General features: G+C 39.9%; 1 protein-coding gene across 2 annotated transcripts in view; it reads right to left on the bottom strand.

The window, feature by feature from the left end:
• cacna1c (calcium channel, voltage-dependent, L type, alpha 1C subunit) overlaps positions 1-18,022 on the bottom strand; it is a 256,189-nt gene that overhangs the window by 149,488 nt on the left and 88,679 nt on the right. For both annotated transcript variants that reach the window (XM_071201832.1, XM_071201831.1), the window contains exon 3: positions 15,839-15,944. In XM_071201832.1, the coding sequence (XP_071057933.1) occupies positions 15,839-15,944 (106 nt within the window). The remainder of the gene's footprint in view (positions 1-15,838; positions 15,945-18,022) is intronic.

Raw genomic sequence — 18,022 nt, 5'->3', positions numbered from 1 at the left:
TGAATTGACTGTAGCTGTGACAGGAGCAGACTTTCCTTTTTTTGTATCCTTCATCATTTCTCTGTCCAGCTTCATCACTCAAATTCTTCATACCTCCATTTCTCCCTCCATTATTGTTTGTTCGTTTCTTTTTTAACTTGATCTTTGCATCACTTTACAGGCCAAATGTCCCTTCCTCTTATCTTTGACTTGTTCCCTCCTCTGCTACCTCTCTCTCCACTCATCCTTCCCCGTCTCCCATCCCCTCTGTCTATTACACTGTCACTCTCTCTATCCATTATTCATGGTGCAGTCATAGTCGGCATTAAAGGACTTCACAATATTGCTAAGGCAACGACGCAGTAGAAGCAGCCGCATTGGATCATGGGAAACTGGGTCACCTCCCAGGAGCGGGAGGGTGCGGGGGGTGCAGCATAGGGAGGGCTCTGTCACACACACACACACACACACACACACACACACACACACACACACACACACACACACACACACACACACACACACACACACACACACACACACACACACACACACACACACACACACACACACACACACACACACACACACACACACACACACGCACGCACACACACCTGACAGTTGGGGGACAGGAAGGAGGGAGTTGATGATAGGATGACAGAGGTCAGAAGAAAAGTAGGCAATAAGAGATAATAAGTCTGGTCAGTGGTCCAGGTCGTTTCATCACACAACAAGCAGGGAATATGCGCTATGTACATCTATTAGTCATGTACTGTTAATGTACGTCTAAGTACAATATTAAATATAATACCATAATAGTTTTTTCAACACTTTTGCTTTTACATTGGGACTTATATTTAGTTATTATTCCTTATCTAGGGCAAGCGTTCTGTTATCTAATAGCAGAGGTGGAAGAAGTACTCAGATATTGTACTTAGGTAAAAGAAGAAGTACCAGAGTACAATCAAAAGTCCTGCAATCAAAATGTTACTCAAGTAAAAGTACAAAAGTTTTAGCATCAAAATATACTTAAAGTACCAAAAGTAAAGATACTCACTATGCAGATCGGCGCAATCCACAATAATATATATGATATGTTTTTAGCTCATTTAATGTATTTGTATGCTGAAGGGTAGCTTGTGAATGTTACGTCAGATGTAACTAAAGTCTTGTGTAATATATTTTTAAACCAAATCTGCAAAGTAACTAAAGGTATCACATGAATGTAGTGGAGTAAAAGTACATGATATACCTCGGAATTGTCGTGGGGTAAAAATACAAAGTAGCAAACAAATTGAAATACTCAGGGAAAGTACAAGTCCCTCAAAATTGTACTTCAGTACAGTACTTGAGTTAATCTACTTCTTAACACCACTGTCTAACGGCCCGTCCACACAGCGGCGTGCGTTGACGCTTCACCATTCACTTTGAATGGGGTGACGTCACTTTTAGCCGAAATGCATCGTGGGAAGCGACGCGGAGCGTAGCTGGCGTGACTCGCTGCAAAAGTTGAGCAATGTTCAACTTTTGACGCCTCGGCGAGGCGTCAGCCAATCGAATCATATGCCAGTACAAGCTCTAGCCAATCAAACCGCTGCTTGTGTGTCAGGGGCGGGAGATTCATGTGATTGGTTGTTGGTCGAGTTTCAGACACGCCCGCCGGCAAGCGTCAGCGCACGCCGCTGTGTGGACGGGCCGTAATAGTAGCTTCAAAACTATAAATCAAACATAGAGGAACTTCTTAAAATGTCTATTTGATATTTCATGGAAAACCTTTTTTTATTACCCATAGATTTGCCTAATAATTTTTTTGATGGCAATCACTGGGTACCATTCATTCAGAGGCAGACTTCTGAGAATGGAGTCCTGGGGAAATGGTGCATGAACATAAAGCTTTTGGGCAGCTAACCACTGGACCTTAAGTGTTAGCATGCCCTTATATGCACCATAAAGGAAGGTTTCACAACTTCCTAAAAAGAAACAAAAACACAACCTGGAAACTGGTTTTTTACAGATTGATAAAGTGACGAGACTTGCTACAGTAAATACCAATATGCATATTGATTCCATGATAAACATCATTGAGTGAATGGACCTGTGTGTAAGCACTTTAGAGTCAGAGCAGGCCACTGTATTGATCATGACTATCTGCCTCTCAACAATGACTGATAAAGAGCCACAAGCTAACCCACAGCTGATATTCATCTTTTAATGTGAATTCACTAGTACACTGTAGATGACTCATCGCCGGAATAAATACAAACAAACACTGGCCCTGCTGACTGCATGTCATGGTAGGCCTAAATGATCAAAGTATAAAGTCAAAGGAATTACTTTCATATATTGTAAGCCTATACTGTAAGTACTGCCTTTTTTGCACAATACAAAACTTAATTATGATTATGTGCTTCACCTTATTTACACCTCCTTTGTGTTTGGTATAGACTAAATGATGGAGATAAATGAGGGATACATACGACCCATTCCTTGATTCACCTTATTACCGTATTACATTTAAAAGTATTTGTCCTTATGACATACTTTCTGGATATAGCACACACACATGTGCAAACACACAGAAACAGTCTGTCACATGTGGCCACCAGGAAGAAAACGGAAACATCTGTTTCTATGGGAACCCGGTCCTTTGATGATGCAGGCAAAACACACAAACCACACTAGCAAGCGTGCAGGTACACAGTGTTCTGCATCATAGTGACACACCTTATCACCAGCAAGTGTTTCAACTGAGGATGTCTATATGAAACATCACGTTGTGTTTGTGTAAGAGGGAGATAGAGACTGAGAGCCAGATCCCAGATGGCTAAATGTCAGTGAATACCACACCGACATGACAGCTAGTTCTCTCTAACAGAGAGTTAGAGAGCTGACCATTCTGCACTAAATCACTTCTAGTTATTCAATCACAATGCATTCATATCAGAAAAGAGCATCCATTCGTTTTATTGACAATTTACAGGAGGTGGGAAATAAAATGATGCTCCAAGTCTGTTATTGACTTATTTGCATCTTCCTGTTGCTTCTGAAGGTCAATGTTTGCACCCAAACAGCACTTAGTTTTTGGTGCTAACGAAATCAACGGATTGAGGTTTGGCATTAGGCTCAGAGGAGATTGTAGGGGAGCTATTAGCTGAAAGTACACAAACAAATGCCTTGGCTCAACAAAGAAAATCAACGCAGCAGTTTGCATCGATGTTTATTGAGTTAAGACAACTTCTAATGAAATTGTCTTAAAGCATCAAAGTTATTTGAGTTAGGGGAGAATGCTTTTCCTCTACAATCAGAGGTGTTTTTAATTACCACTTACTTAATAATTGGTAGCATAAACACAAGTTTTGAAGTTGATTACTCAAAAGATTGAGTTGTTCCGACTAGTTTTACCACATGATTTAAAAGGAATTTTAAGTTGTATGTACTTAATTACCATCATTGTGAACACACGTTTTTAAGTTGACAACTATTTATAAATTAAGTTGCTCCAAATATATTGTATTCAATAGTTTTCTTTCTTAGCTTTTTCATGTTTTTGCCTTTAAAGAAAGAAATTAATTGATTTCACAACAAAAATATTAGGTAATTCACTTTTTATTTTGAACTGCAGTTGTTTATTTCAACACGTGATGTTTCAATCAGGAGAGAATTCATTTAGTTTGAACATGTATTGACACATGCCACACAGTATGATAAGGTGCATGAACACCTGAAATCACAGCTGACTGCAGGAGAGAGGAGAACCATTGTATAGTGTGGCTGCAGCACGTTGATTGGCTGCTGGAGAATGAGGTGAATGTAATAGGTTAAAGAGAACGCCTGTGATGAGCTGATTATATGCAGCTGCGGAGTGAATGTATATACACCCCAGGGCCCTTCTCACTTCGGTTAAATGGATTCCTTGCGTCCCTCACTTGCGTCGTTTCCCTGCGACTAGTCCCTCCCACCAGGGAAGCATGGAGAGACGCAAGGAAACCACGAGAAGCAGGGAAATTAGTTTTAAGAGCAATGGGACGTCCTTTCCTCCGGAGCGTCACGTGAAGCGACGTCCGTTTGTGATGACGCCGCACTGTTATAGACCCCAATACGTTAAAAAAAATAAGAACTCATTCTCAAAAAAGATAAACGCCATTCTTAAATAACGAAAAAAGCGATCATGAAAATGTTTCCAATAAATGAAGAAAATGATTTTTGACCACTTTGTTGTTCAGATATATCACATATTTGTAACTAAATGATACATTAATTGAAGCAAAACACGGTATAAACTGAGGAGTGAGTCCCGTGAGGTTCATGTATTTTCTTCACTCCGCTGGGAAACAGCTCTCATGTCAAGAAGCATCAGATCAGTGCATGCACTGCCTCGTCCAATCAGTGAGCGATACACAGTAAGGGGGCGGGGCGAGTGTCTGAGGATTTCATCGAAGGATGGTCTGGTGGTTCCTCGGTTATAGCTCCTCCATTATCGCTCCTCGCTCCTCCGGCAAAAATAAAGCCATTGGGACGCTACTCAAGATGGCGCAGACAAATCAACTTCCGGTGAGGCCGAGACCGAGGAGCGAGGAAATGAAAACTAAGAGAAGAGAGAAGGGCCCCCAGTCTTCCTGAAAGAACTTGCGCTGAGCTTCATTTAAATCTTGAAAAAAAAGATAAATAACACAAATTTAAATTGCCCCCTTAAATAATAAATAAACACATTAGCCATATTACCATGGGAAATGGGGACACAGCAAATAAATGCTGTCATCACATCGAAGTTAGAGGCCTTTGCAGATTTAAAACCAGTGCCTAATATGTAAAATCTGTAAAGTTTTTGTAAAACTACAGAAACAAACTCTCAATGGCCACCAATCTGCAGATCACACACATCCATTTTATAAAAGATGTAACAAAGATGTTTCCACTGCCGACAGTCATTATTTCAAACAGTATGAACACATTTATCGCAGAATGCTTGCTCATTCATTTGTTTCCCTCGACCACGATGGTGCCATCGTATGGTCAGATCCTGGGGTGGACCGGTCACTGATGAAGGCGATATTCATGTCCTTTGGAAGCACATTAAATAATAGGTTAGCGCATAAGAGATAATGAATTAGGTAATTGTATACTTTTTAAACTGTCACTCTTAGCTAATTCAGAGCCATTATTACCAGCTGCTAAAGCAACGCTGCTATTGTTTTCACCTATTGAGTCTGGATGTGTGTGTCGTCATGGCAACGTGGTCCTGAAGACACACAGAGGTGCTTTTGAGTACTTTGCCTAGTGTTTAAATGCATGTGGACAGATTGTATCGATCACAACCGTGCAAGTTTTAGTGTATCTTCTCATTTTTTTAGCAGGTTCCATATAATATGTGAACTGGTTAAGTGAAGAGCAGAAGCCACTTTTCAAATGTTACACAATCCTTTTCCCGTGCCATTGCTGTCAACACCTATCCATGCTGAACGTTGCTAAGATATTATTGATTGGGGTGTGGTCAAAAGTGCAATATGCTTCAAAATGTAGCTGACAGAGAGCAGTGCTTTTGTCCTGTGTCCGTGGATTTTATTTTATTTCAAGATTTTTACTTGAAAAGGTCCTCTTCCTTTTCTCCAAGGTACACGACAAGGCAGCGGATGGCTATAGTTATCTGCGTACTTCAATTGTATTGTGCTATTTTTGAAAAAGGAAAAAAAGAGAAATGACCTAAATGAATATATTCTGAATGGGTGACTGCCAACAACTTGCATTTCAATGACAACTCTAAATAACGATCCTACCTCAAGAAGCATCCTTGATCTGCTTCACGAGATTCATTTTGAATAAAAAGCGATATCACAATAGTAACCAAAGTATTGTTACTCTCACAGTAGCCTCTACTACTTTGTATCCTCTCACAGAACTATTCACAGTTCAAAGGCTGCTAAGTTTGGTCAAACAGCAATTTGCCATACAGTGCAACTACAAGGCTATCTACTGTATTTGAAAGACAAAAGACGACACTCACCTTAAAATGTCCTTTGTATATTTCTATTTGTCTTAACTGTCGGAACTTGTCCAGGCATGTTAAGTGGAAGTGGACTTGAAATCCTTAACTCAAGGTGTAGAACAATTAAGTTATCAAGCCAATTGCATTACTTACTACAACTTGAATTTAGTTTGAAGTCAATTAACGCAGAAATCAGAGTTCAAATTACACGCACTATTAAGTTGATGTAATTACCAACATTATTACGTCAACACAACTTGTAAATTAATGTTTGCAACTTAAAATGTTTATCTAAATCAATTAACTCACATTTCTATCTTGCAACCATGCATTTAATTGAGTGGAGGTGAAAGGTCGCCTGAATTCGTTTTTAGAGTGTAGCTGAGTGCACTTTGCTTGTGATGTCACACCTGGCTTTAATGGCTGGACAAATATTAGCCTGAAATGATGTAGTCACAAACACACACATGAACACAGAAAGTACACACTCCACCTTTTTACCACCCTCATTTCCCCAGAGATCTACTGTGCACTTCCTTCAGCTTTGTTGCCATGGCCCTAATGTTTGCTGTTAAAGCAAATTGTGGTGTTTTCGTCTAACACTGGGATGCGAGTGATGAGATGGTCCTACACATTCAACTCAGATGTTCTAGTGTGTTAAATGCTGAGTTCTTACAGTAGCAGTGAGAGAGAAACGGAAAGGGAAGGGACATGACTTTAAGTTTAAGTTTTGAGTTTAACTCAACATGTCTTTATTAGAGTTGAACTCTGTTTATCCTTTTTTTAACTTTGTACACATACACACACATAATGATGTAAACGGCATAGGAGAAACTGCTTTTGTATGCAAATATTTAAGATATTAAGATTAAGAAAACTACAATACAGATTGGTATCAAAAAATATAATCATTTGCCCATTTTCGTTTCATAATTATGTATTTTATGGTGCTATAGCTACCTCTTACAGCTATCACAGGGCTACTGCTCCACATCGTTGAAATAGGTTGAATTCATCTTCCCCCATGGGGTTTAACACTTTTAAAATGTAAACTTGTAACAGTAACCTCTTTACAGCAGTCTGAATACTCTCAAGCCACCGCACTGCTATTTCCATGATGTCATCTGTATGATGTCATATGCACAGTTAATATTTAACAAGTGTTAAACTGGGCTTTGGTCACTCTACTCCCTCCTGAGGTTTGTGTTTTTATTTTATTCCAGCCCAGTATAACATATGTCTCTGTTTGAAAGGAATAGCTGCCTTGAACACAGCCACTGAGTTTAAGTGAACTGTATTTGAGAGAATGTTTCTGTCTGAAATTGGGACATTAAGACGGACATGGCTCCCTGTAGTAAGGTTTCAGTGAGAACTTGAGAGTTTCCGTGATGGACAGAGACATTGCTGTCTCTTTCTCTCCCTGTGCTCTGTGGGAGCTGTAATGTGGGTCGATGTGAGGTAGAGGACACTTTTAGCTCAGTAAAAATATCCTGCTTTATCTCTTTTTCATCCTTCTCTCCCTCACTGCCTCCGTCCTAATCTCGGTTACCACTGGCACATCTGCAGCTTTATAACCATTTTCCAAAAATCAAGACAACATTACTAGCATTTTCCAGCCAGTTATGTAATGTTTATAATAATGCTTTCCCTGGCGTCTGCATTACAATTTTTTTGTTTCATAAGGCTGGTTTGACCTGAATAAACATGTTTGCCATAGAACTCTCGTGCTGATTACCAATAGGGGCATTACACAAATCGAGAGATCTTGTATGTGTCTGAACAAATATAAAAATGCACACACAAATATATACAAGCTTAGCCTCAAAACCACAGTGGTCTAGAATCAGTGTGGTGCTAGTTACTGAAAACCAGTAACTAGTTACCATTACTAGTTACTTCATTTCAAAAGTAACTCAGTTACTTTACTGATTACTTACACCAAAAAGTAATGCGTTACTGTGAAAAGTAACTTTTTAGTTACTTACAAAAAGGGCTTCCATTATATTAATGCCCTTATAGCCTTCATTTCAGTACTGTTATTGCATTGGAGAATAATACAATCTGTTGATCAACTTGACATGCATTATATGCAATCTGGATTGCATCGATATTAGCTGGCTTTACATTTTTGTATATTCTTTCTCCAGGTAGTTGGAAAACGTTTTCCGTTTCATATGCCGTGTGCCGCCCGGACATGCTATCATGCTAACGAGCTCCCTGAAAGCGGGTGACTCCACTGTAGCAATAGCCTGCATGTGTTCTACAACATACCGTGCAATGGCTTTATCGACTTTTCCCTGGCTAGCAGTCCCTCGGTTAAAATCCAGCCACTGTTGCTTACGTAGGTGGAGGTGGAGTGGCGTCGGCTGAGTCTGGGTCTGTGCCGGTCTTAGTTACTAGCTTCGTCCCAGCATGTTGTTTTTGCAGATGTTTTAAGAGATTTGAATGACTGGTTTGGGCAGTAGATAGGCTCTTTGACCCGCCAAGACACAACTTACATTTAACAGAAACTTTCTTTTCTTTGTGCTCGACAAAAGTGAAATAGTGAGAATATCTCCAGGTGGAGAAACTAGACTTGAGCTCCGCCGCTGCCATGATAGTCTTGTTAGTAAACAACACAAACACGCCCACAGCCCGTCTCCGCATGTGACACAGGAAGTATCTAAGTACATTTACTCAAGTACTGTACTTAAGTACAGTTCTCATCTCTGTTCGCCTGGCTGTTGACTATATAAAAAAACTAACGCAGTAACGGAGTAACGCACCATGTAGTAACGGTAACTGAGTTACTGAATTTAAAAAGTAATGCGTTAGAGTACTAGTTACTGCCAAAAATAACGGCGTTACAGTAACGCGTTAGTCCCAACACTGCAATGCATGTTTGGAGTAAACAGGAAGCTTAAGACAGGAACATGTTCAGGAATCTGCCAAGGAATCATGGGATTAAAACAATAGACATATTGATATTCCGTTTTTACTTAAGACACACATACATGCAAAGGATGGCACACAGAAAATACAAATGGAGAGAGATGTACGTGAAGAAAAGTCAAAGAAAGAAGGAGAGGCCCTGAGGTTTGTGTGGAAATCTCTTTCTTTATCACCGAAATGGGACTGTTAAAAAGTAAGAGAGGAAATGGCATTGTAATGAATGTGGTGCCACAGCTGCCATCATTTAGAGTCTTTATCTCTCACTTTTATTAGAGGTGGAGGAGAAGAGCGAGGGAGAGAAGATAAAGTCTCAGAGAAAACAGAAGGGAGGGACTGACTGAGGAAACAAGGAATAAAACCATGTTGTTATGTATTTTAATTCAGAACACTAACGAACAAATACATTCAAAGCAGCTAAAGTAATGTTACACCTAAGCCATATTGTTTATGTTTAAGAACTGTGCCAATGTACTTTTTCCAAAGAGGGAGAACAGAAAATAAAATGAGCGAGGAACACATCGGTTTTCCAATATTGTTTTATGCTTATAATAGTTGCAAAGGAATTAATAGGAATTCCTAAAAACAAATAAATATCAATACTAGCCAACATTATTAGCTCAATAGATAAACTAGTACAGCTGTGCTTTATGTTTAATGTAACATTCTCACCATGATCCATTATCGCCTCCATGTGGTGTTCTGCCCATTAGCTCTGGATATTGCCAACCACTTTTGACTTATAGAGAAATGTAGTGAACAGAAAATAACAATAACAGCCTGCACAATATTGATCAATTCCGTACACACACACACACACACACACACACACACACACACACACACACACACACACACACACACACACACACACACACACACACACACACACACACACACACACACACACACACACACACACACACACACACACACACACACACACACACACACACACACACCCACCCACCCACCCACTCGGAGCTCAGGCTGTGAGTGTCTGTGTGTGCTCAGGCTGAGCTCCACGGTGTCTCGCAGACCCCACGGAGCAACCAGGAAACGACACCAGTAATACCGCTCACACTGTCGGCTCCTCGCGCCTCAAAGGGCGGAGCAGCGAGCCCCGCAACGTCCCGCTAACACGGCACCCAGACCCCACGCAGCATTCTCATCTGTTTGTCATTACTGGTGTCACTTTCTGGTTGCTAACAAACGCCATTGTAACACATAATCACTGATGTTTCACTGTAACGGTGGTGGACTCATCAGAACAGAGTGGGCGAGCTGACCAATCAGAGCACAGTGGGCTCACAGGGAGGGAGGGGGGGGGCAGGAGCTCCAACAAGGCGTTTAGTACAGAGAGTGAATACACATACTACACAGAGATGCTGTATGAGAAACCAATGTGAGTTTGGAACATTGAACAATGTAAATCTATTCTAGTAGACCTCAACAATGGAATTATGATCAGTAGAAATGGCCATGTCATGGGACCTTTAAAACAAAGAAACTAATCAGATAAAACGACAACTTTCAGTGTAGAATGTAAACTTTGTCTTCACAGTGTTTAGGGTTGATTATCAGTTACACTGGAGCCCTGCAGCAGCGGGGAATTAGAACAAAATGGCTCCGAAATATGGAACCAATGGAGCAGAAACTAAACAGCACTCTGAAGTAGTAACTTCGGAGTTGGAAAGCACCAATGTCTCTAATATGAACTGTCAGGGGTATTCCTTGTTTCCTCTGGGGACTGAACAGGAACAGCATTTTACATTTCTGAAATAAGGACTCCCCAGGATCCAGTATGGCTGCAACTGGTTGTCCTGCAGCAAGCATGCAAGGGATTGTAATGTTCTAATCTATGTAAAGGGGGCTACTGATGTGTATAGGATCAGATAACTATAGTTAGTGAGTCAAACATTCTATTGTATAGACAACATACACACTGTCACAAATATTATTAGTAAAAGTACACACACATCTACATCCTAATCTGGATGCACTGAGTAGCTGCATTCCACTGTGACTATTCAGAGTTGGGCACACACACACACTCAAACACACTCACAACACCGTCACCAAAATAAAACACAGACCAAGATTGTTTAGACAAGTGAACGTACAGATAGATGCTGATCGTTCCTCTCCTTCTATAAATAGACACTCCTAGCAACCGGCAGAGCAGCACCAAAAGGAACAGCATGTTAACCTGATCCTCTACAGCAGAGCTGATGGGGAGAGGCAGGAGGACAGGTGGCGACCCAAGAACAAACACCAGACAATATCTGGAGTCTAATATTGGTATTTGATTCTTTTTAAAGGCAGTAAAATAAGGTTATTTCACCAATTTAATGAAATGTAACATGTTGGATACGAAGGCAAAGACAGTTCTGAAGTCAAGTGTAAATAAACAAAATAGAATCAGAGATAAAAGAAAACATTGACGTTTTCTACCTATAGAAAGTATATTCCTGTTTGAAGTTCTATTGTTCTAATCTTTCACGAAATGATATTAAAGTAGCTAGATGTATTTGTTGACATTGATGGAAATAAAGACTGTTGAATCTCAAAGTGGTTCCAGAACTGTAGAAAGTGATCAATTGAACGTTTAAATCCCAGAGATGTGTTGTCTGTGTCGTCAAGTGGTTTCAATGGACTGAAGTATAACACCTTTATATGGAGGCATGCTTCTGAATCACAGGAAAACCTACACTATTAAAAAGACAAAAGAAAACTGCCAGCAACTCCAATAAAAGGGTCTTAGATAAAAGCAAATCAGAGTTGGATCAAATAAAACCTCCAAGGCATGTTTAAGGACAAAAAATGACTAATTATATTATATATATGAAAACAATTCATCTAACGTTACACACCTGACACACATACCTTATCACACACAGATGAGCAACCCTGAACATCCTAAACTCATATTCATGAGAGACGTGCAAACATGGCAGACAATATATAAATGTATGCAGACAATCCAATAAAGCAGCTTAACCTGAATGTGCACACACAGAATCACACCAGCCTTATCTCAATCCTCAATCACTGCCAATCCTATTAAGCCTCATTATTGCTCAGGGGATGTATGTAAGTATGTGTTTGCGTGTACATGTGTGTACATGTGTGTCTGTGTTACTTCCTCTCCATCAATTAGTGTCTAATGAGGTTTATTTATTAGCTAATTGCTTCGTTAGTACAGCATTATTTGGTCAATCTCAAAGTATATTGATTTGATAAGATAGAAGAATGAAAGAAGAGCAAGAGGAGGAAAGTGTACATTTATTTACACTTCAGATTATTGAACCTTTGTTTCACTAAAAGATGTGTTTCCTGAGCTAAGTGCAGCATATATTTCCTCCCTGAAAAGGAAGAAGATACTTCCTCAAACTTTGGTTCCTACTAGTCTTTCCTCTGGAAGGACTGATGAGCAGCATCACTACGGTTACCATATCCATGACAACCTCTCCCGCTGCTATTATTGGGCATGTTGTCAAGGAGACATAGCAGCATATTATGGGATGCAGACAGATATAGAAATCATGTACTGAAAGCATTACAACAGATCCGAGGTATTACATAGGAGAGACCTGAGCGAATCTAGCGAGGGGGCGCCATATTGATTCTAAAACTCAATCACACTGAGGGTCAGGGGTAAATATAAAGAGCCTCAGCAGGAAACTGAGCCACATTCATCATGATGCAGCTGCTTCAGATTATAATTCAGTAAGAGGTCAAGCTTTGTATAAGCTTTTAGTTTATTTGCAATTTAAAAATAGTAAAATTCGGAAGATATGTGAAAACTGTGTGGGTGAGAAAACAAAACCACAACAAGCTAAGCATAATGTGTCCATCAAATGACAACAATACTCAACAATGGGGGTGTTTAGGGTTAGCTGAATAACAATAACAACATGAAATGTAACCTGAAGTTGAATCTTGGGTCGTCTTGCAACCTAACCTTGCTCCTTTGTTGATGTTCAACCTGTACTAGGAAGCCGGATTTTCGCTTAGCGAGGTAACTTCAGGGTAAACTCTGGGTTTCCGGTCCTACGACGCTGGTTCTCTTCTTAACGGGCTAGATCTCCATGGTAACTTATGCTGAACGGCTAGCCTGGTCCGGAGCAGGTTATGTTCCAGGATAAGAGATCAACTCAGTGAAAGCACTGCCTGCTGACCAATCAGAGCTCAATGTGCGGAGTTTAAAGCGATCAAGTCATATTACAGGAGAAAGGAAACACAGAAAAGCTGCCGTTGCAGGAAAGATGGCCGGCAAAAATCACTGACTGTGTGAACGTGAACATGAATAGAATATCACCTCCCATCTTCAGAGCAATCTGACTATTATAACATTAGCGTTAAGAAAGCTTACTTAAATATCTGCCACAACATAAGTAACCGGATCATAGTAACATTACGTACAGTCTGCGGCACTGTGAGTGCAGATGTCGATGTGTGTCCCATTATCATTCATATCACATCACATCATAATGTATCATATATTTCCTTATCTGAGTCAGCTGAGCCGTATCTGGCCGTGCAACACTCACAGTGTCACATACTGTATGCAGAAGTATTATTTTAAGCAACACATAAGTTGACGAAACACTCGAGTCAAATGTAATTAAAGTCAGATCGTGTTTTAGACGGGGCAGTGATATCATAAACCTGTTAATGTACGCATTCAAACACTTGTTCTGTTACCAGCTGTATTCACCTTGCAGGTGCAGCTATGTGGCTTTGATCCTGGATAAAGTGTTTAAGTCATGGATGTTTAAAGTTGAACTTCTTCATATGTCTAATATTATAGTTTATTTTCACTCAGGAAGTATGACGCTGCGCTGTCAGTACGCTTGTCCATGTTTGTGATTGGTCAAATGTTGCTAACCCCACCCCTTTCATGTGAACGTGCACTCAGCCGGACGGAGAAACCCTGGCTTGAGTTACCGAGTTGATAACAAGCGTCGTAGGACCGCTTAGCGAGATTGCGTTTGTTTTGGGTTAGTTAAGCCAGATAACTCAAACATATCCAGGGTATGTTGAACTGGATTCGTAGTACAGGGCACAGGTAGGCCAACTTTGAATGTTGTGTTTAAAAATCACAACCTACTAATCCTCATCATTCTGCTTTAAGCCTCAAGTCCATCTGCACACCGCTTCCTGTGTCAAAGGGTTATAAAACTAATCGACCACAGCTGTTGGTGGTGAGTAGGTAAGGTGTGTAGTGCGGTTTCCAAAAAGACAAATAGAGTGTCATTAAAATGCCCCTGTGTGGTGTGGACAGACATTGAGACTGTAGACTTACTGTTAGCCAGTCTAGACTGTCCACTGAAAATAAATGATACACTTTGCACTACTTAAAGTTTCCCCTTTTTATATTATTTATATTTATATTGCTTGATAAAAGTCGGTATTTTTACAAAAAATGCACTATATTGGCTATAACTAAAGCTGCTGTACTGAATGCTTTTCAAAATGTTCCTAGCTCGATCATGTGATCACCGGCTACTCTGACTGTTTTCTTATAAAGTAAGAACAGTAAAACTCTCCATAATACGAATGAGATTCTCTAAATCAGCAATGAGCTCATAACATGTGAGTAGCACATTACAGGCGTGAGCTTTCAGAATGAGTAAATGTGGCAAATTCATTCTTAGAAAGAAGAGAAGATAGAAAAGAAGAAGCATAGAGTGACAGATGTGACATGGCCTGAGAAGGATTAGTTTCCTTTTGACACTAATACACTGGCTGCACGCTCATATACACAGACACAGAGAAAGACACCGACAGACACTCACACATACTGCGTAACCGTGTAATCATATTGATTTATAGCTGTGTTATTGATTGTGATCTGTTCAGGGTCCTTCCTTTCTTTCTTCCTTCCTTTCTTACCCAATACACAATGGGATTGGCTTTTCATCCAGATTAAGCAGATATAGCTAATAGACTGATGATATATTATCATACCACCGAGCAACACACTATTTTCCACACATACGAAACGCACACATGCCAGCAAATACAAACACACACACCCTGGTTAGCGGCCAGGTTCAAGTAATTAGAATAGAGGTTTGGCAAGAAGCAGTCAGAAAATCAAGTTCTGAAGCAACAGATGTCTTCCATTTGTAAGATGATTTTTTTCTTTACCTTAAAATAATATAAAATAATACCACATTCAGTGCATAACACCAGATGACAATTTGGCAACCGCAAAATCTTTCCCTAATCAAAACGACTATTTTCTTAGCCAAAAAAGTTTCCCACAGGATGCTTAGCCTTTGATAAAATCAACTAAAATAGCTTTATTTGATTCAATTCAATAGTCCTCAGTCAAAATAAACAAACCCTTCATTTTATTCAAGCTTCAAAGTGGAACATCATAATCAACAAGTTTATATTTAAACAACCAATGAAAAGAGCAAAAAAAGCTCATCAAGAGATTATTTAAAGAAAGACATTCTTCTTTAATCCCTTCTTGATAAAAAAAATTCTGTTCTGTCCTTCTCCCATCTTTCTTTCTTTCAATGCCTCTCTCCTTTCCTTCACACATCTTGTCTTTCACCTCCATGAACTAGTCACAGAGTCATACATCCTCCCCCTCTCCTGCCTCGTATATACAGTACGTGGCAGGAAATCACACAGGCAGTGGAATCAGCTGGATATGTGTGAATGACAATGCTGCTCAGTAATGCTAATTAAGAGAAAAATCTTCTGAAGAATTGTTTCATAAATCATCACACACCAAATCAAATGTGAGTCAAGACAAAGCATTCACCTTGGAAACGCAGGTGTCCGACCACAAGAACAAAAACCAAGTCTTGCAGGAATGGGGGGAAAAAACCAATGAGCCAAACAGGTATTTGAACCAGCTAGTGGACTTCACAGCATGTGAGTGTATATTACTGTAAAGCAGTTTAAATATCGTGGATTACTCACCAGGTTGGAGTTGGTGGCGTTTGAGTCATCCTCGGGGAAGGGGATGTAGACAGCTAAGGCCACACAATTGGCGAAAATGGTCATCAGGATGATGATTTCAAATGGTCTGAGAGGAGGGTTAAGGAACATACACACCGGAACAGAGAACACAAAACACAAGCAAAGAGACATTTTCACAGTAGGAATAATCTACTTTCTAAATTGTTTCAACTGCCCAAATTGTTTTTATTATTTTTTCCATAACTCAAACTAATTATTTTCGATGAGAAATGAGAATTACTAAAAACTGTTGTACGGTGTTTATTTTGCCTTTGATTTTTGTATATAACTGCTATCAGTTGATATGACTTTTTAGAATACAAAAAATGTTACACCATTATTTGCCACAAAGCCTTAATTAGCACACAGCTGACTGGAGCATATACTGAATTTTGCATTCATGTACTACAAACGTTTAAAACCTAATTGGTTCCTGTAATAAAAATAGGGCCAGGTTTAGCCAGTTTTCGATGATCCATGAAAAAACCTATGCAGTACAAAACAGACTTTGACCTCTAGCGCTATTGAACACAAAACAAGTTCAAATCAGGCATGTTATTTCAACTAAGAGGTATGTTTAAACATCCTTACCTAAGCAGAGGTATATATAGGCACATATCAGAGTGCAAAAGCAGTTTACACAGTGAGACAGATCAAAGCTGTCCAGTTTGCCTTTGCGTTCACAATAAGACATATTGGGTCACTTAGGAACCTCTGTGTGTGCAAGGGTGGTTAGAGAGACAGTGCATGCCCTTATATGGGCATCGCGTGGATGATGGGATGTGGACAGAGAAAGAGTGAGAGCGAGATGGAATGAGAGAGGAGACACACAGGGTTTTTTATTTGGAACGGTCCTTGAGAGGGGAGTGACCTCATTATTCTTGGCCTCAGAGAGAGAGATGCAAAGTGAGAGAGAATGGAGAGCAAGGAGAGTGAGGGAGGGAATGTGAAGGAGAGATAAAGGAGGTCTGGTTTTCATCAACACAATTACTAACTGCCACTGCTGTCACCTCCTTTTGCTCTCGTTCTGCTTTCCTTTCTATTCTTTCCTTCCTTTCCTCCTGGCTGCAAGTCAAATTATTCTAATACTCCAGATCTTGTTGTATATGCCGTCAAAATAATTGTTCTGATAAGTTGCGCTGTCAAAAAGTCAAATCCAGAAGACAAGAAGACATATTTTCAACTGCATTATCTATTATCTATTATATAACTCTGTCTAAAGTAAAACATTACAAGATATCTTCTCTATAAGGCCTTGAAGACTTGAGTAAAGTTCCTTCAGTTGGGGAAATATTCCACTTTACAGTCTTACCGTATAAGTTTATGTTTGGATCAAGGACTGACCCTTGAACAGCATCAGCCACAAGATCATTCAGCCTGGGACTAAAATGCATCAAAAATAATCCCTCACCCTTGTACCGAGGGCTCATTAAAACACACACTGGACATGCGGTGACCAGCAGGAAAACACGCCTGTAACTCATTCGGGGTTCCTGACCCATCATATAAAAAAGCCTTGAGGTCTGCTACCATCAACATGATAATACATCTACTGTCTGCTGTGCCGCTGAGAGCAAAACAACACTTGGGAACAATCAGGAGGAGAGGGTCTAAGTGAAGGATCAATACAAGTACAAAGTCTATTAATAATGCAAATTAAACAGCCCAACAAAAGCAGTATTCATTTCAAACAGAACATAAATATTCATGCCCAAAGCTAATCGGGAGGGATTGACTTGGACAGCTCTATAAAAACAGCAATAACCACCACGTTGCTATTCAATATACACATTCAGAGTTTTAACAAGCTAGCTGTATATGCTATTCGACACATGATCACACTGGGATTGCATCCACATACAAAGAGGGATGCTGTTATTTTCCTCACATAAACACAACATGCAGCTCACAAAACCTCTTATCCGACAAATCCAAACAAGAACTAGTCATATACGGATTTTATCTGCCAGCTCAACTCAGCTCAGATTCTCTATTAAGCTGAGAATATTTATCTGTTTGCCTGATGTGTGTGTGTGTGTGTGTGTGTGTGTGTGTGTGTGTGTGTGTGTGTGTGTGTGTGTGTGTGTGTGTGTGTGTGTGTGTGTGTGTGTGTGTGTGTGTGTGTGTGTGTGTGTGTGTGTGTGT

This window comes from Pseudochaenichthys georgianus, chromosome 23 (genome assembly GCF_902827115.2).
Source record: "Pseudochaenichthys georgianus chromosome 23, fPseGeo1.2, whole genome shotgun sequence".
Taxonomy (NCBI): domain Eukaryota; kingdom Metazoa; phylum Chordata; class Actinopteri; order Perciformes; family Channichthyidae; genus Pseudochaenichthys; species Pseudochaenichthys georgianus.
This window is presented reverse-complemented; position numbering and strand designations above follow the sequence as displayed.